Genomic DNA, 21,020 nt, shown 5'->3' on the forward strand with positions numbered 1-21,020 from the left:
GGTGAAAGCCTCTGGGACAGGAGAGCCCCGCCCCGGAGAAGCAGGAGCTTTAAAAATCTGCACCAGATTCTTCCCAGGGAAAGGCGCTCAGCAGTGAACTCGGGCAGAACCAAAGGACGGGCAGTGGGGCCCCCAGGTTCTGGGGTCACTAACAGGAGGCTCGCCCCAGGGGAGTGCCCCCCACCCTGCGGGCCCAGCTCAGTAAAGGGCTGGAGTGGCCGGAGGGCCCGGGAGCAGCTCAGGCGGCTCTGCATAGAGAGGGCTGCACGGCCCCAGGGACACAGCCCAGGATCCTGTGCTCCCTTGGGACAGACGGAAGCGGGGAGGGCACAGCACAGCGAGGACACTCCTGCCACAGGGCGCCCCCTGAGCTGTGCAGATCAGAGCCCCGAACCTACCCCACCCCCACCCCGGGAGCACGTAGGCCAGTGCGGATTGGGAGCTGGGGTAGTTACTGCAGGAGCTGACTCCAGGGCTGGAGAGCTGGCGGCCGCCAGTGGTGGTGTTCCTCCTGGTGTCAACGTGTCCCTGGAGGAGGCGGGGCCGCCAGAGAACTGGGGCCTCACAGGATAAACAGCTCCCACTGAGTCATGCACCTGGCAGGGTGCCGGGCAGCTCCCCCAGGAGCACATACCTGAGACTCAGCACAGCAGGCCCCTCCCCCAGAAGACCAGCTGGAGGGACAGGGGAAGAGCAAGTTCTTGGCAGAGCGGCGCTAGAATGTTCCAGGGGAAGTTCAGGGATTTACACTATATAGAACCAGAGGATACCCTTCCTTTTTTTTTTCTTCTTCTTCTTCTTCTTCCTTTTTCCAGTACAACTCGTTTTTATATCAGACAGTAAATTTCCCTTTTTTTTCTCTTTTCCCACCTTAACTACATTTTACCACTTCTACATTTTTAGAATTCTTCCTTATTGACTTTTATATTTCTACAATTACAAGTCCTAGATATATTTTCCACTTCTAGATTCCCTTCGAAATACTCAACTTAATTTTGGGAGATATACAAGGTATGTTTTTTGTTTTGTTTTGTTTTGTTTTTTCTTTTCTCTGCCTCATTTTGTTCTACAATGGCAGAAGTTAATACCTTCTAAAACATGACCAGCACCCAGAACCAAGTGGTATACCGTGCAGGTTCATTCTGTGAAATTCCCATTCCCATCTGCCCCCCTCTTTTATCTCCTTTAGGTTTTGGTGGTCAATGTTGGGGCCTTCTACAAGTATTCCTGGTTTATATAAATTTGGAACTGAGCATCTTCTAACATACAGAACTTAAAATACCCAGAAACAAGAGGATCACCCTCTAGAACCCCTCAGGTAGACTACATTCTCCCTACACTACAACTTCTTCACCACCACCATCTCCCAGTCCCCCCTATTTTTTTCTTCTCCTTTTTTTCTGTTTCTTTTCTCCCCCCCCCCCCTTTCTCTTTAGGATTCCTGGCCTTTTATTTTTTACTACTAAGTTTTAAAATTTTTCACTTAAGTGGTCCTGTTTTATTTGTTTTGATCTTTGTTTTCAATTACTGGTCTCTGACCTTGGCAGAATCATCTAGGGTGAAATGTACTTAGGTCGTGGTTGATATTCTTGATGCAGCCCACTCATACAGCCACTCTGCACTGAGCAAAATGACTAGAAGGAAGAACTCACCACTAAAGAAAGAATAAGAAACAGTACTCTCTGCCACAGAGTTACAGAATTTGTACAGATTACAATTCAATGTCAGAAAGCCAATTCAGAAGCACAATTATAAAGCTACTTGTGGCTCTGGAAAAGTGCATAAAGGAATTAAGAGACTTCATGACTCCAGAATTTAGATCTAATCAGGTGAAATTTAAAAATCAATTAAATGAGATGCAATCCAAACTGGAGGTCCTAAAGATGAGGGTTAATGAGGTAGAAGAACCAGTGAGTGACATAGAAGACAAGTTGATGGCAAGGAAGGAAACTGAGGAAAAAAGAGAAAAACAATAAAAAGACCATGAGGAAAGATTAAGGGAAATAAATGACAGCCTCAGAAGGAAAAGTTAACATGTAATTGGGGTTCCAGAAGGTGACGAGAGGATAGAGGGCCAGAAAAGCATATTTGAACAAATCATAGCTGAGAATTTCCCTAATTTGGGGAGGGAAACAGGCATTAAAATCCAGGAGATAGAGAGCCCCCCCCCCCCGCTAATATCAATAAAAATGGTTCAAGGCCTTGAAATTTAATAGTGAAACTTGCAAATTCCAAAGATAAAGAGAAGATCCTTAAAGCAGAAAGAGAAAAGAGATCCCTAACTTATATGGGGAGAAATATTAGATTCACAGCAGACCGTTCTGAGACCAGAAAGGGCTGGCAGGATATATTCAGGGTCCTAAATGAGAAGAAAGTGCAACCAAGAATACTTTATCCAGCAAGGCTCTCATTCAGAATGGAAGGAGAGATAAAGAGCTTCTAAGACAGGCAGGAACTGAAAGAATATGTGACCACCAAACCAGCTCTGCAGGAAGTATTAAAGGGGACTCTGTAAAAGAAAAAGGAAGCGCAAAGAAATAAGCCACAAAAACGGACTGAATAGATATCATGATGACACTAAATTCATATCTTTCTTTTTCTTATGTCCTTTTTTTTATAAATTTATTTTTATTGGTGTTCAATTTGCCAACGTATAGAATAACACCCAGTGCTCATCCTGTCAAGTGCCCATCTCAGTGCTCGTCACCCAGTCACCGCCACCACCCCGGCCACCTCCCCTTCCACCACCCCTAGCTCATTTCCCAGAGTTAGGAGTCTTTCATGTTCTGTCTCCCTTTCTGATATTTCCCACTCATTTTTTCTCCTTTCAATAGTAACTCTGAACGTGAATGGGCTAAATGATCCCATCAAAAGATGCAGGGTTTCAGACTGGATAAAAAAGCAAGACCCAACTATTTGCTGTCTACAAGAGACTCATTTTAGACCTAAGGACACCTACAGCCTGAAAATAAAAGGTTGGAGAACCATTTACCATTCAAATGGTCCTCAAAAGAAAGCTGGGGTAGGAATCATCATATCAGATAAATTAAAGTTTATCCCAAAGACTGTAGTAAGAGATGAAGAGGGACACTATATCATACTTAAAGGATCTATCCAACAAGAGGACCTAACAATCATGAATATTTATGCACCAAATGTGGGAACTGCCAAGGATATCAATCAATTAATAACCAAAGTAAAGACATACTTAGATAATAAATACACTAATGCTGGGAGACTTCAACACAGTGCTTTCTGCAAATGACAGATTTTCTAAGCACAACATCTCCAAAGAAACGAGAGCTTTAAATGATACCCAGGACCAGATGGATTTCACAGATATTTACAAAACTTTACATCCAAATACATTTTTCTCAATTGCACATGGAACTTTCTGCAGAATAGACCACATACTGGGTCACAAATCAGGCCTCAACCGATACCAAAAGATTGGGATTGTCCCATGCATATTTTCAGACCATAATGCTTTGAAACTTGAACTCAATCACAAGAAGAAATTTGGAAAAATTCAAACACGTGGAGGTTAAAGAGCCTCCTGCTAAAAGATGAATGGGGCAACCGGGAAATTAGAGAAGAATTTAAAATGTTTGTGGAAACTAATGAGAATGAAGATACAACCATTCAAAATCTTTGGGATACAGCAAAGGCAGTCCTAAGAGGGAAATACATCACAATACAAGCATCCCTCAAAAAATTGGAAATAACTCAAATACAGAAGCTAACCTCGCACCTAAAGGAACTGGATAAAGAACAGCAAATAAAACCTACACCAAGCAGAAGAGAGTTAATAAATATTCGAGCAGAACTCAATGAAATAGGACCAGAAGAACTGTAGAACAGAACAACAAAACCAGGAGTTGGTTCTTTGAAAGAATTAATAAGATAGATAAACCATTACCCAGCCCTATTAAAAAGAAAAGAAAAAAGACGCAAATTAATAAACTCACAAATGAAAAAGGAGAAATCAGACCAATACCAAGGAAATACAAACGATTTTAAAAACATATTATGAGCGCTATATGCCAATAAATTGGCAATCTAGAAGAAATTGACACATTTCTGGAAAACCAGAAACTACCAAAACTGGTACAGGAAGAAATAGAAAACCTGAACAGGCTAATAACCAGGGAGAAAATTGAAGCAGTCATCAAAAACCTCCCAAGACACAAGTGTCCAGGGCCAGATGGCTTCCCAGGGGAATTCTATCAAATGTTTAAAGAAGAAACAATACCTATTCTGCTAAAGCTGTTCCAAAAGATAGAAAGGGATGGAGTACTTCCAAACTTGTTTTATGAGGCCAGCATCACTTTAATTTCAAAACCAGACAAAGACCCCACCAAAAATAAGAAGTATAAGCTAATATCCCTGATGAACACAGATACAAAAATTCTCAAGATACTTGCCAAGAGGATCCAACAGTACATTAAGAAATTATTCACCATGACAAAGTGGGATTTATCCCCAGGATGCAAGGCTGGTTCAACATTCGTAAAGCAATCAACGTGATAGAGTATATCAACAAGAGAAAAAACAAGAACCATATGATCCTCTCAATAGATGGAGAGAAAGCATTGGACACAATATAGTATCCATTCCTGATCAAAACTCTTCAGAGTGTAGGGATAGAGGGAACATTCCTCAGCATCTTAAAAGCCATCTACGAAAAGCCCACAGCAAATATCATTCTCTATGGGGAACCACTGAGAGCCTTTCCCCTAAGATCAGGAACACGACAGGGATGTCCACTCTCACCACTGCTATTCAACATAGTATTAGAAGTCCTCGCCTCAGCAATCAGACAACAAAAAGACGTTAAAGGCATTCAAATTGGCAAAGAAGAAGTCAAACTCTCCCTCTTTGCTGATGACATGATACTCTACATAGAAAACCCAAAAGTCTCCTCCCCAAGATTGCTAGAACTCATACAGCAATTTGGTAGCGTGGCAGGATACAAAATCAATGCCCAGGGATCCCTGGGTGGCGCAGCGGTTTGGCGCCTGCCTTTGGCCCAGGGCGCAATCCTGGAGACCCGGGATCGAATCCCACATCAGGCTCCCGGTGCATGGAGCCTGCTTCTCCCTCCGCCTGTGTCTCTGCCTCTCTCTCTCTCTCTGTGACTATCATAAATTTAAAAAAAAATAAAAAAAATATATAAAAAAAAATAAAACAAAATCAATGCCCAGAAATCAATGGCATTTCTATACACTAACAATGAGACTGAAGAAAGAGAAATTAAGGGGTCAATCTCATTTATAATTTCACCCAAAAGCAGAAGGTACCTAGGAATAAACCTAACCAAAGAGGTAAAGGATCTACACCCTAAAAACTATAGAACACTTCTGAAAGAAATTGAGGAAGACACAAAGAGATGGAAAACTATTCCATGCTCATGGATTGGAAGAATTAATATTGTGAAAATGTCAATGCTACCCAGGGCAATTTACACATTTAATGCAATCCCTATCAAAATACCATGGACTTTTTTCAGAGAGTTGGAACAAATCATCTTAAGATTTGAATGGAATCAGAAAAGACCCCAAATAGCCAGGGGAATTTTAAAAAAGAAAACTATAGCTGGGGGCATCACAATGTCAGATTTCAGGTTGTACTACAAGCTGTGGTCATCAAGACAGTGTGGTACTGGCACAAAAACAGACACATAGATCAATGGAAGAAAATAGAGAATCCAGAAGTGGACCCTCAACTCTATGGTCAACTAATATTCGACAAAGGAGGAAAGACTATCCACTGGAAGAAAGACAGTCTCTTCAATAAATGGTGTTGGGAAAATTGGACATCCACATGCAGAAGAATGAAACTAGACCACTCTCTTGCACCATACACAAAAATAAACTCAAAATGGATGAAAGATCTAAATGTGAGACAAGATTCCATCAAAATCCTAGAGGAGAACACAAGCAACACCCTTTTTGAACTTTGCCACAGCAACTTCTTGCAAGATACATCCATGAAGGCAAGAGAAACAAAAGCAATAATGAACTATTGGGACTTCATCAAGATAAGAAACTTTTGCACAGCAAAAGTCAACAAAACTAAAATACAGCCTCCAGAATGGGAGAAGATACTTGCAAATGACATCATATAAAGGGCTAGTATCCAAGGTCTATAAAGAACTTATTAAACTCAACACCAAAGAAACAAACAATCCAATCATGAAATGGGCAAAAGACATGAACAGACATTTCACAGAGGAAGACATAGACATGGCCAACAAGCACATGAGAACATGCTCTGCATCACTGGCGTTCAGGGAAATACAAGTCAAAACCACAATGAGATCCCACCTCACACCAGTGAGAATGGGGAAAATTAACAGACAGGAAACAACAAATGTTGGAGAGGATGTGGAGAAAGGAGGAACCTCTTGCACTGTTGGTGGGAATGTGAACTGGTGCAGCCACTCTGGAAAACTGTGTGCAGGTTCCTCAAACAGTTAAAAATAGACCTGCCCTATGACCCAGCAACTGCACTGCTGGGTATTTACCCCAAAGATACAGATGCAGTGAAACACGGGGTCACCTGCACCCCGATATTTCTAGCAGCAATGTCCACAATAGCCAAACTGTAGAAGGAGCCTCGGTGTCCATCAAAAGACGAATGGATAAAGAAGCTGTGGTCCATATATACAATGGAATATTACTCGGCCATTAGAAACGACAAATACCCCCCATTTGCTTTGATGTGGATAGAACTGGAGGGTATTATGCTGAATGAAGTCAATCGGAGAAGGACAAACATTATATGGTTTCATTCATTTGGGGAATATAACAAATAATGAAAGGGAATAAAGAGGAAAGGAAAGAAAATGAGTGGGAAATATCAGTGAGGGTGACAGAACATGAGAGACTCCTAACTCTGGGAAATGAACAAGGGGTAGTGGAAAGGGAGGTGGGCAGGGGGATGGGGTGACTGGGTGATGGGCACTGAGGTGGGCACTTGATGGGGTGACCACTGGGTGTTATGCTATATGTTGGCAAATCGATCTCCAATAAAAAATACTAAAAATTATTGAATATTAAAAAATAGGATCACATTCAGAAAGAAGATGCCTGGATTAGATGCTTTTTATGCATTGCTGTCCAAAGTGGTGAGGGCTCTAAAGTTTATGTTATATTAGATATCCGTTGAGGAAAAGAGGGTAAGAAATCTGGTGAGGAAAAGAGGGTAGCCAGAGGATGTATATGATGATTGGTGTTGAATATTTGAACAGGTAGTTCAAAGAGGAAATAGATTAACTATTTTTCCTTTAGTTGGCAATTTTAGAAACCAATTTTCAATATGAGGGATGTTATAAAATTAGAGCTGTTCAATTACAGAAGATTATGCCTTCCCAACTAGTCCGTTCCATGTTTCTAGACAAATTCAAAGACAGGGATTTTGTAGAGAGGATTTTCATTCTTGAAGGAAAGTTGAACTAATTTAAATTTACAATCAAGCTTCTGTTGTATGGTACAATGTTCAGTGCATGAGAAGTATGTTTTAATACTTTATCACCATGACAACTTCATGATTCACACAAAGATGGCAGTATATCTTAGGATTTATCACAGTGCTAAATACACACACCCATACACACACACACGTTTGGCTTCTCTACAAGCTGAGCTACCTCAAATCTTTTCTCTCACATAAGACTAGTTCCTCATTTATTTCTGTAATTAAAATTTTACCTGCTGGACAGCCTTTCATTCCTTCCATTCTCATATAACCAGGGCAACATTCATATAACACAGTCCTGTATATCAGAAAAAAATTAAGATTAAAATTGGGAACTACATAGAATTCATTTATACATAATCTTAGCAAAAATATACCACTTGTTGCCATGATTTATGAAATTCTAAAAGTGGGTTATTTTTCCCCATTACCAAGTTACTTATATTAGTTTGATTTCTGTATATACTGTCATGACATTGTAGAAAAGTTCCAGGATCTTAAGGCAGAAGAATGAGTTCTGGTTCCCAGTTCTGTCCTTGGTAGATGTGTGACCTTGAGCAAGAAATTTAGCAAATTTGAGTCTGTTTCTTCACCTATTTAATATGGCAGTCGCAGCTATAATATCTACTCAGAGGCTAGTTGTGAGTCTCAAATAAAATGATGCTTTGGATATCATTTCTAGACTATAAGTGGTTAGAAATATTAGTTAGTATAAGGTTATTAGAAACTAGAAACATCAGTAAATATGTTAACCCATTCCAATCAATAAGAGCTATTTCACTGCTAATTAAAATAACATTTTAGGTTTGAATTGCCAGTAGAGTTATTAGTTTGATCATATTAAATACAATCTTTAAAAATCTTCTTCAGTATTCAAGAAAATGCTATTTTGTTCAAAGCTAACAAAGTGCATTAAGTTATATAAAGGCATAATTAAGGTAACAAACCAGAAAATTCAGCAAACAATGACATACCCAAAATAACTTTGTTAAATTACTATATTTTGTGGGAAAATAGTAACCTGAAATCATCTATGTAATTGCTTTTATTTCTTACTTTATTAAAAATATAATTCTGATCTTCATTTTATCAAATTTCATTTGACATTTTTTGGACTTCTTCAAAATCTAGTAAGGCTAATATTTTTTATCAAAATTTTATATAATGCTCTGTTTCCTCTCAATAGAAATATGAAGGTGAAAGTACAAAACAAAAATTGTAAGTAGGGCAATATTATAAGTAAAGAGGAAATAAGACTATTTTGTAGTTTTTAATTAATAAATTTTATGTCATGCAGTTTAAGATAACTACTTATAGACTGATTATCTTGTATTTAGCAATTAAACACGCATTGACTAGTTCAGATATTATTTATTTCTGTTTTTTTTTCTAGTTGTGTTAATTGTACTCAAAAAGTATGAATGACTGAAAGAATTTGGATATTTAAGAAAAAGATCACTATAAGAATAAATAATGTTTTCTTAGCATGATAAAAATTACAATAAAAACAAAATTTTTAAAAGTATAATTATTAATGATATTAATATATATTATATATAATTATATCAAAATTATAGAAATTATAGAAATTTCTATATAATTATAGAAAAGTCTTCTATAGTTTAAAAAGTAAATAAGCTTTTCAAATTAAAGCCAGGTCCGTTAATGGATTATCCATGATTTGTGGTCTTGTTTGTGCTCTTAGATTCCTATTTCTCTATTTTCTTGGTGTCAATTTAAAAAGTACAATGTAACATTATTTATGCATATTCAGTAAAATATGAAAGATGAATGAGAAAAAAGTGTCTGGCATGGAAATTTGACTAAAGATGGTTGATAGATAAAAACGATATCAACAAAATGAATTGGGAAATGTCAACTTCAAATGGTTCTTCAATTTTAAAATAGTTTCAAAAATAATTGTTATAAGAAACATATGGAAATTATATGGGAGCTTTATGCAAATCCTAAAATGGCCCCTGAAACAATTTATTTACTTAGATTCCCATAGAAATAAATTTGAATATTTTGATGCCAAAGGACTGATTCAGAATTGCTTACGTGTTAGCTTTAGCATATATTATAAACAATTAAAAAGTGAAATACATACGTATTGGTTCAATATTGATCATACTAACTGGAAGTAAAATAGTGAATAGAAAATTGTTAATGTAACAAAAATTTTTGCAATACATGCTAATATGCCCCAAGGATTAGCCAATTAGTAGACAATTAGTGCACCAGATGGAAAATTTATCTTCATATTCTGAATAGTTATCTAAAATCTCATGAAAATGCCAGTTGAAAGGAAGTCTACAAAATACTATATTATTTGGCCAATATAAGTTGTGGAAAGTATCTTAAACTTAGGAGATTCATTTTTATCATTAGACCTGCTCAATTTCTTCCTTCAAATCTGCAAAGCAACTGTTCAACCAAAGGGCAAACATTTCTGTCAACTGAAAAAAAAAAAGTCCTAAAGATGTCTCTGGAAATTTTAGCAGCTGCAAGCAGATGGCAAAACAGGCATTCCTCTTGTCAATGTTATTGATTTATTTGATTATTTGAAACTCACAGCTAGCATTTACATTTATTTCAGAGCACAGAAGTAAATGTGTTTGTGAAAATGAAGCTACTTGGAGGAAATAAGCTAATTAAACAAAGGCGAGACTGTTATGTTCCTGGTAAAAAGCCAGGCTTCAAAGCAGGATTTTTTTTTTAATGGAGAACAAGAAAGAATGTTGACATCACCTTTGTACAAGCCTTGGCATCATCTCTAATATATTTAGATGGTTAAAGTGAGATTATATCAAAAAAGAAAAAAGTGAAATTATATCATACTTTCCTAACTCCCAGGAAGAATGTAATAAAGCTATCCCCTGAATATTTCAGACAGCAGGTCCTTAGTTGGTATGCCTTCCAAATATGCCTCATGTAACCATGGATATGAGGAACAAAGCGGGGAGAATCGAGGGCCTTAGAGTTCCCAACTGGGGTCCAGCCTGCATCATGGCCAAGATCATTGCAGCCACTGACTTACACTGTAATTGTGTGAATGACTCACGAGTCTAGCAGATGTCTGCTAATGGGAATAAGGTCCAGGCCAAATAGTAACATCAGCCGAAACTCTATTAAGCAAATAACAGGAACAGGCAGCAAAGTTCTGTGATGTGCTAGACCTAGCGACCATGGGGAAGTCCAGCTAAGGTTATATGCATTGAATACATGATGTTTGTCTGGAAATAAAGATAATCTTGTGCATTTTAGATAGGCATCCGGTCACAACTCCTTTTCCCACCCACATATATCCATTTGTTTAAGTACTTTAAATTTAAGGACAATTGATATTGTAAGTTACTGAGCAATTCCACATTCATCAAATCAGTCTACCCCCCAGAAATTCTGTAAGTATAAAATCCACATTTTGCAGGTAAAGAAACAAAGGCTTTGAGAAGTTAAGTGGTGCTATGTTTAGTATTTGTTCCAACATTTTTAAGTTAGGTATAAGTTTTTAACAATCCCTCAATCCTTCCACTTATTTAGAGTAACTGAAGTTTGATGATGATGTAGTAAACAGGTTTTCATTCAGATGCTTGGTTCTCAAGGCACCTTTCATTGAGGGTGGAGTCCAAATTGATGGGAAGCACTATTTTCTTGATCAGGAATGGTATCTCTAATCTTTTTGATAGAGATAGTAACTTATTCTATGACTCCACTCCTTTACTTTAAAATGAAGAACTTGGACTACATGAGTAATTCTCAACTTTTATATGCTCAGGATTGTATTTTCCTATGGATAGGTTAAACCAATACACATTTCTACAAAGTAATAAAATATTTAGGTTAAACCAATACACATTACTACAAAGTAATAAAAAATATTTTCTGATTTTAGGTTAATTAGTGAAATATACAACTAAGTAAAGAGTAATTGTCTTTTGGCTATTGAAATAATATATACGATGATGAGCTTTATCAGCTTTGTGGACTCCTGCAGATCTGATAGTTTGGGATTGGAATAACTGGATTAAGTGAAGAGATGAAGCTTAAGTTCTTTCCACCTTCAAGCTTTGATGAAAAATTTGAGGTAAACGGGAGTAAGTCATTCAGATCAGATAATTTCCAAATGATTGTAGGCAAACATTAATAAGTACTTCAAAAATCCTGATATTTTAGATCAATTTGTCCTTCTGGCCCTTTTTTTAAAAAAATAAAATGAGGAAACCATTTTTAAAAATGAGGCATCAAGGTTAAGTGTCTTGCCCAAAAAATGAGGGCCAAACCAGAGGTAGAAACGACAGAGTCTCACACTGATTCTATATATATCTCCATGAGATTTGTTTCCTTTGGACCTTCGTAACACATAAACTCAGGGCTCATGAGGGGACCACTAGGCAGAGGGAGAAATGCGGGAAGAATGCCTTTATTCACATTTATTATCATTTTTTTTAAAGCTTGCAATTTGGGAGGGTATTTTCAAAGAAAAATGTTGTGTATGTCCTGGGAAAGACATAGTGTTGTCTTTGGGACTGGCTCATTAAGAAAAAAGGTGAGACTTACGTTTTCCTTCCACAGATGGCACCTTGATACCAGTTCCTACAAGTGCTGAAGTATTTCTTTTTGGTGCCCAAGATCTGTTGAAGAGCACAGACATTTGGGCTGGAAGACAGATGGAAGAAAAGAAAGTTAGTGTCCTAATGACAATGAATTTTTCCTATCTTCAGGTCAGACGGTTCAGAAAAAAAAGTTAACATGTGGACTCAATTTTCAAAGATGTGATTCTAGTCTTGCACAAATCTGCTTCTTGATCCAAGCATACTGAATCATCAGAAAAACTAAAGTCTATTGGAAAGAAAAAGAGAGAGAAAATTATACATCCTTTAAAGGAAAACATGGGTGTTTCAAAAGTTAACTTAGTAGGAATATTCAAACAGCATTAAATTCAACTTTATTTTGTTTTCATTCTTATTACTTTTAATAGTAAGATAATCTACTGACCCATTTTAAACTAAAAATAGGCTCATTTTGGACTTTAATCTGGAACAATGGACTCTGGAACCATGAGAAATCAAGAGAGCAAAAGAGACAGGTTTTACTAGGTCCAAAGACATGATATCCTGTAATTTTCTAGATAAGTAATCACAGAAGCAAATGAGTGCTAAAATTAGCTTATAATATGGCTGCGCAAAGGAAAATCTTTTTCTTTGATTAGAAATAGTAGATCAGAACATCCTCTGCCAGAATTTTAAGTGTCTTTCTCTCTAAAAGCAATAGGAAGTCTTACTTGCACTGTAAAGCAAAGGAACTTTTAAGCATTTTGAAAATCCCTCTGAGACATTGGAAGAAGTGCCAAGAACTATTTCAAAAAAAAATTATAAGTGGTTGGTTAGGTTACTAAATCATGCCTATTAACTTTTTAAGAATGCTAACTTGTAGTTGAATTAATTTCAAGAAATATGTTATTCTTGCAAATTTTACAAACTGCAGAATTTAAAAACATTCTTAAATGCTTTAAAATATTAAAAAAACTAGTTACATTTTTCATTTAATTTTCATACATAACTAATGAAAACTTTCCTATCATGTGAGATACTTCAAAGTTGTTTACATAATGAAAGCCCTAACCTTATATTTTTTATTTTGATGCCTCATTTCAGATTTTTGGAAGGCAAATAAAAATACAAATAAATGAAATAATAAAGAAATGCCCTGTTAAATGTTGGCAATTACATTAAAATTACATAATGCTTCAGAAAAAGCAATTACATACACATTATTTTGACAGTAATTTTTAAAACTTAAAACACATATGCAAATCACAAAATACTCATGTTTTTTCCTTTTTCTTACTACTTTTTAATTAGAAAATAACCCTTGGTATATTTAAGGAAGTTTATGCATACATTGACATATAATAAGCTAAGGAAAAAAAAGATGTATAAAACCTAACCACTGACTTACCCCTGATCCCGACCCCTGATTCGGCTATGAGCCAAGATCTTGTCATAATGGCCATTGGCGTTTGCAGGGTTAAAAACAACCAGCAAGAGTAGAGAAAATATGGGTAAAAAAGGAATCATCTTTTGTCTCTCCGTTGCAGTTAGTCCACGAAGAGAACTGGCAATGGGCTTTGGAGAGCTCAGAGTTTATATACATGTCAGAGTCGTGGGAGGGAACACTGTATAACCTAGGAATCTGAGCTCTCTCCAAAAAACATCAGCAACTTCAAGTTGGCAGCTAAAATCCACTTTTCATAGTTATGTTTACTGAACACATTGAGCCTCCTTTAGATCTCATTCTGAAGAAGATTTTTATTTTTAAATTATTTATTTTCCTCTTTAATAACATGATTCTGCATGTTCGTGTTTCAGTTTTACTCTTTTGTAACTTGGAGGGGTTTATGGAAAATGGCTTTGTTTGGATTTTAAGGAAAATTCTGTAATCCATCCCTTTCAGAGTGCATATCCCTGTGCTCAATGAGATCATTGATCTTATCACATCTCTCACATTTAGTTCACATCAGAACTAAAAGGTTATTATTTTTCACCAGAAAACAAATGTAGGTATAAGTTTGAAAACCATAAGGCAATAATGGCTGTTGATTAAAAACAGATGTTGAATAGATTTAAAACTTGTACAAAATGTGAAATAAGAACTCTAATTGCTGATGAAATAAGTTGAGAGATCACAGTTTTCTTTCAATGCTACTAAACTGGAGAGATACTTCCCATTTCACTTCTCTTTTCAAATATCAAGGAATAAGAAGAGTTAACATAAATCTACTTCTGGCAAGTTTTCCTAATTCTTGAAATGAAACAGAAAAGAAAAACATTTGTGCTTTATTGTTTTTTTATTACATATTTCACATGGTGATGAACTTGTTTAGGCAGCATATCTGATAACCACTGGACAAAAGCAGCCCCTATTGGAAACAAATATTACTAATCTAGCTGTAATAGATTAAATATGTATTAAGAAACAAGAGCATCACCAGATTTCTTCTGATTTTTATCAAGTAACCAAAGTCTCTTAATGTTACACTATGTGATTCCTATCCAAGAGAATATGTGCTCTTACCCTTCCACATATGGCACATATGGCACATCAAATGTTTGGAACACTGGATAAAAAAAATCTGAATGTCAGATGTCAACAATAAGCTAAAATGATAACTTACAATGAGTCTTTTGAATAAATAAGTTACAAATGTCCTAAAGTAAAAGTGTAATTCCAATATGTCTTGTTGCAAAGTGCTCCTTCTGTAATGGCACATTGCTATTGTTTCCCCAGTGGCAATATAGAGAAATTTTATACTGACTCACCATGTTTTCCAATTGCAAGGGCTTTTCAGGAGGCTGGATACACCTGAGATGATTCCAGGTATCAGGAGAGTTACATTAAGTTTTCTGTAGAATTTTGCTTTGAGGCACTAAAATAATTCTGCAACTGGCAGCTAGTTTATGAAGAAAGCATTCAATTAGATAATATTCTGAAATACGATTTCAGAAGTTTATTAAGAAAGCATACAATTAGATAATATTCTGAAATATGATTCAGAATTGAAAATGGGCCTGATAATAAGGTATAGAAAATGAAAGAGCAATTCAAAAGGAGAATTGGAGAGAAGAGGTCATAAAAGGTAAATTAGATTCTGTTCCTGGTCCCTTGCAAGAAGAAGACTAATCTAACATTTATATTCCTCTAATTGGAATTATTCTAACTTCATCTGTATGTGCTGGTTTGCTTTATATCATAAGTTTCTATTATTTTTATGTGTGTAAATTGTTAGGTGGTCTGTAATTGTTTACTGAGTAGTATGGAGAGACTGTCTTTTATGAAAACAATGCCTTAATAACAGTAAAGTAGCTGCTAGAATATTCTTGGTAACATAGTTATATAAAAGTCTTCTAGACTGATTAGACATTTAATGTAGATTACTTATCTTCTAAGACATAATAATGGAATTTTGGAATTATAGAAAGATAAATCAAACTTATAATACAGAAATTTCTCTGACACCACCATTATAAATGGTCATTCATTCTTTACTGGGATGCTCACTGCTATTAATGTGACCCTTTTCCTATTAGACAACTGCAATTCATAAGCTTTTCTGCAATGAAGCTGAAATCTGCTTAAATCCCACGGGGTTTGATTGGAGAGGAAGGTTTGAGGTATTGAGAGGAAGAGGTATAGACACGGATAATGTGTATAGAGGGCAAATGATGTCTTTAAACACAGTCCCGGGGATCCCTGGGTGGCGCAGTGGTTTAGCGCCTGCCTTTGGCCCAGGGCGCGATCCTGGAGACCCGGGATCGAATCCCACATCGGGCTCCCGGTGCATGGAGCCTGCTTCTCCCTCTGCCTATGTGTCTCTGCCTCTCTCTCTCTCTCTCTCTGTGACTATCATAAATAAATAAAAATTTTAAAAAACCTTAAAGTTTAAAAAAAATAAAAATAAAAAAAATAAACACAGTCCCAATGATAACAAACAGACTCGATTATGAAGTACAGGGGTAAAGGCAGAATCAATCACTTCCTGTCATGTTACCTACTTTGTTAGTAGTGCCTGCAGTACATTGAAAATATATTGATTATTTTTAAGAATAATTTTGACTTAGTTTTTCCTTGTGACCATTGGAAATAATGGCTTCCATTCATCTTGATTCCTTCAGTGTTCTAAATGGGTAAGTAATTGCATGAGATGAGTAGGAAAAATGAATATGCATTCATATTTCAAAAGAGGATTTGCTCCTTTCTGACTAGAAATAGAGGTTTACTTTTTATAAAAAGCATGATATATTCTCATATACTAAAAAGATTCTTAAATATTTTCAGAGTTTCAAATATTAGAGTCTTAAATCTACCCATCCTGAGCAGCATATTGGAAATTGTAGAAGTCCTTTTGGAAGACAACAAATGCTAGCCCTCAGCAAATATTTATACTCAGGAGGATCTTGAAAATGAGGCCCGGATTGTACATATAAACTACATGTAAATTTAGAGGTTGAAGAACATTCCAAGGGAGGGAAAATTTTAGGGTAAATACAAAAACATGAAAGCACTGCAACTGAAAAAGCCAACCTCAGCCTGTAAGTGTGATATTGTATCACATTTTGGAGTGGGAAAAAGTCGAAGCAACCTCTTTCGCCAGGATCCTAGCTTCTAGGAGGCTAATAATTGAACACTAGTTTCTATCTGACAGTGCAGGGTAGGGTGAGGGAAGGAAATAGTTCAGATAATGGGAGAAAAACTAGTCTAAGATGTGGAAAAGAGAAAAAAATCTTAAGAAGGACACCATTCTCTCTTCAGAACACTCGGGAAGGGTCAATAGCTCTCTCTCCACACAGGGCCCTTATTCTTCTGCTTCATGAAAGGATGCTGCCCCTGGCTTGGCTGCGTAACTTTATTAGCAGTTTTGGGGAGGACGGAAATCTTGGCAACTGAATCTGACATTCAGGATTGTAAAGTCTGACCTGGAAACGTAAGTCATTAATGAAAAGGAAATGGCTTATTATGCAGCCAAGGAAAAATAATGTGTCTGAAAGACAGAGACATTTGTTTCTAGCTATCAGGATGCTAATTTATGGGCTGTTTGCAAATTATCCAGTGGATCTTTGTAGCAAATCTTGTAGCCTCTGGTGACTGTGAAGTCATTGTAATATCAGGCTTACTCTCACTAACATGTGACCAACATGCCCTGTACTCCCTAGGATTGGACATTATCTATGGATTCAACAAGCCTCCATGGATACCCAAGCCAAGAGTAGATTTTCTTTAAAAAGGCATTTCCTTGGTTCTGAATGATCCAGAATAGTTATTTGCCCCAAGTCATGTCTAAACTCCTGCTTTTTAACATATTGCCTGTGGGATCTTAAAAACATTTCTTGAGTATCACTTTGCTTTCTTACTGGCCTATTTGTTAACTATAAATAATAGAACCTGATTATAAAACATGACAAGCCCTTGAAGTTCATGGGACCAGCATGTCTCAACATCCAAGTGCTTGGCGAGTGAGGGTCTTAGCATTTTTTGGTACCTGGGTTTGCAGCCCTGTAAATTCAAGTTCTGACAAAGGCCCAATGATCTTTGTTTCCTTTGAGCGAGGGAAAGCCAACAGTGAAAGGAATTCAAATTAAAAATTAAGTTTTGAGATTTCTTTTCCTCTTTAAAATATGAGGTAGAATATATATAAAATAAAATTGAAAGTCAACACTCGACTTAAAGAAGTCAAAAGAGCAATATATAGGCTCAGATATTTGTGGTTGACACACTAAAGCCTATAAGAATTGGTACCTCCAAAGCCATACTCCCATAGATTTCCGTTGGAAATATATGAAATATATGAAAGGTAATGAAATCATATTTAGAGAGAGATGACTAACTTGGCCCCCAAGTAAACATTCTATAATGTCTCTTTAATGTTGATTCACTTGGAAGTTTTTCTGTGGTAAATGTGGGTAGTATGCCATCTCTCTTAAATTAAGACTCTCATTTCCTTTAAAAGACTATCAAGTGACAAATCTCACTTTCATACTAAGTAATCAATGTATCTATTGTCGCTAATCAAACTGAGTGCTTTTGAAATTTTTAAGCTGGGTAATGCTAATAGCAGCATTTCTTATTAACAGTATTTACTTGTATTTCTCTGGAGACATCTAGTGGAGAAAGTACAGTATATGTTTCTATAAGCACAAATACCATTACATTTTGATTTAAATAATTTATATGAAATTGATATAAAAAATCTTAAATATCTTATATACATTTCAAAATGCCAAATAACTGAGGATTAATAACAATCTCTTAAGTAAAATACTTTAGAGCTGATTTAGATCAACCATGATGAATGATGCCAAATGCAGATTAAAAACTAAAAAATTTAGTCTTGTTTCTCTTACGTGACTGAAAAATAAATTGCTTTATTTTTTATCTGAGATTTTTGCTGTTTTTGTTCCACACTGATATAGACTAGTGACAAGTCTATGTCACTAGTAGTCTTATGTCACATAAGAAATTGTGACAGACTTTTCTACCTCACATAAATGATCAGAAATGATCACTTCTATGCATGATCTGATTTCACTCACTGGTTCCTTCACATTTATAAACCCTTTCTTTCTCATCTCTGGCACACTTGATACTGTTGATATTGTGCCTTTCATCTTTTCTCTCATTTAGATCTGAACAACTTTGTTTTCAGAGACAATGAAGACCCTAGTCACATTCAGTCTCCCACTCACAAATACGCTAATATTCTAGTAACTTCTAAAAAGCAGACTGTAAGATGAAGGGGTGCATAATTCCTGCAATTAAAAGAAACCTGTATATGGCCATAGCTTATAGGATGAGAGTTTCAACATTCCATCTGGTATTTTTAGTCTGATGAAAGAGTGGTCTGAATTATGATAACTTTATCATTGATAATCACTCATTTATTAACTTCCATGGCCTTTTCCCTTTAAAACAGAAATATTCTCAGGTCCCATACCTAGACCTCATCTGCTGATACCCCCTCTGTTTATGTGTCCATGTTGACGCTGTCCTCAAATTCTCTTTGTCTTCTATTTCCAGTGTTTGTAATACGTAATGTATTTTCCCTCTCCCTCCATTTCTGAAAAGCTTCTTGTACTTCTTCTTTCCAGGGGGAAACAAAACAGAATTCAGTTACTTTTCATTTTCCAACCATCTGCTATCCTCAAAGACGTTGAATATATTCTGCTCTAAAACAAAGCTTTCCATCTTCTCCACATATTGATCTTAAGTGATTAATTTCCAATTGCAGAGATTCAGTATTGTTACTGTTAGATTCTTTCTGGTTACTCTCCCAATATATCTTGAAATTTCCTGCTTTCTTATGCAGACTTACTTGAAAATGTCAATTCTCCTCTAATTGTGGATCTGATAAAGGTTTTTATTCACTACAATTTTCTTATATTCCAACCAATATGAGGGTGCTGTGGGGGAACAAAGATAGGAAAGAACTGCTATTTGGTTTATGCTAACAAATGTGCAACATTCTTTATATTTTTATTCATGTTCCTATAGAGACCCATCCATGTGGAAAAAGTGGAATTAGACAAAGCACAGGACCTCAGGTTATATCTGGTTATGCATGATCTGCACACAGGTTTGGACAGCTTAGCTTTCCAGTATATAATGAACAACAAGAAAGAAGATGATATTATTAGAAACAGTTCTGGGACCGAAAAGTATTCAAGTAGACATAGAGATTAACTTTGTGGTTCTCATTCAGGAAAAATAAAGGTCTATAATAGTTAGTGACCTTTTATATGAGAGAAAAAAAGCCAACTTTGGTTCTTTAAGTCTGCCTTTGAACTTCATAGAAACCAACACACAGTTGTGCATTTTTTGCCTTGAGCAAATCATTTTCAGTTAAATGGAATAAACTCTTAAGTGTGCAAAGATTGGCTAAAATAATAACAATCACAGATATTAGTTATAATGGATACAGTCTTATCCATTAGCACTGTTTGGAAGTCAGACACAAGTCAAATGTGGCAGGGAAACTTCTCTTTAGCAGGGAGCTGGTAGTGTTGACACAAGAAACTTTAATGACCAAACAATGTAAAACTATAGAGATTGCAAATTAATAATTCTTCACCCTGAAAGAGTATTTGGGGAACTTCAGTTTTGGAACATATGATGTCGAATTTCCAGTTGCATTTACACATCTCCCAGCATATATTTTTACCAAGCGGCAGCTCTGTCCAGGGTTTCCCCCAGCTCCTCCTCTTACAAGGTCAACAGCAAGAAGGTAATTGAGAAGAGCAACCAAATCCTTTGCCCGTGTGGGACCCACGTTTTGGATACTTCTGCTTTGGAAAAAGCCCAGTTGAAGAGAGGGAGCTCAGTTAACTTCTCTGGATGTTCCGGTTATCTGTTGCTGCCTAACACGTCACTCCACACTTAGTGGCATAAAATAGGAGTCGATTTACTGCATTTCGGTTTCAGTGGGTCAGGGTTCCGACAGTGCCCAATGGGGATTACGCATAAGGCATCCTGCTCCGTGAGGTCTGTGTGCCTTCAGTGGGAAGACAAGCGTAGCTAGGGTGATTCCAGTCCCCGCCAGATGCTGGCTGGAAACCTTGGACTGGAGGCTCCACTTCCGAGATGGTGTCTTCACTCGCATGTCCAGCGTATTGGCAATGGTGACTGAGGAACAGCTCAGCTGAAACTATCAGGGGGAGCATGTCCACACCATCTCTCCTGCACGGTGGCCTCTGAGTCGTTGGATTTCGTGCGTGACAGCTCAGCCATCCACTTAAAAAGCAGCATATGCATGACCTTTTCTGAGCTGGCCTCCCAGGACACAAGGAGATCTGCCGTGTATGCAGATGGTGGAAGCTGGTACATGTCAGCCCAGATTGAAGAGGAGCCAAATGTTTGTAGCCATGACTGGAAGGCATCAAAGCTCCTGAGACTCCTTCCTCATAGACCTAGAAATGCCTATAGAGTCCTCTAATGTATGGTTAAAATAGATAATGTATATGGAAGTAAAGTATATCTAATAGTTACCT

General features: G+C 36.7%; 1 protein-coding gene across 4 annotated transcripts in view; it reads right to left on the minus strand.

Moving 5' to 3' along the window:
- Nucleotides 1–13,614, minus strand: part of POSTN (periostin) — a 42,332-nt gene extending 28,718 nt beyond the window's left edge. For 2 of the 4 annotated variants that reach the window (XM_025996833.2, XM_025996834.2), the window contains exons 1-3: nucleotides 13,441–13,598; nucleotides 12,040–12,138; nucleotides 7,713–7,777 (exon numbers count right to left, since the gene is read on the minus strand). In XM_025996833.2, the coding sequence (XP_025852618.1) occupies nucleotides 7,713–7,777; nucleotides 12,040–12,138; nucleotides 13,441–13,559 (283 nt within the window). In that variant the 5' untranslated portion in view covers nucleotides 13,560–13,598. Of the gene's footprint in view, nucleotides 1–7,712; nucleotides 7,778–12,039; nucleotides 12,139–13,440 lie in introns of all 4 variants that reach the window. The other 2 variants (XM_025996835.2, XM_025996832.2) reach the window with 2 other exon arrangements.
- Between the last annotated feature and the right edge of the window lie 7,406 nt (nucleotides 13,615–21,020).

This window comes from Vulpes vulpes, chromosome 9 (assembly GCF_048418805.1).
Source record: "Vulpes vulpes isolate BD-2025 chromosome 9, VulVul3, whole genome shotgun sequence".
NCBI lineage: Eukaryota > Metazoa > Chordata > Mammalia > Carnivora > Canidae > Vulpes > Vulpes vulpes.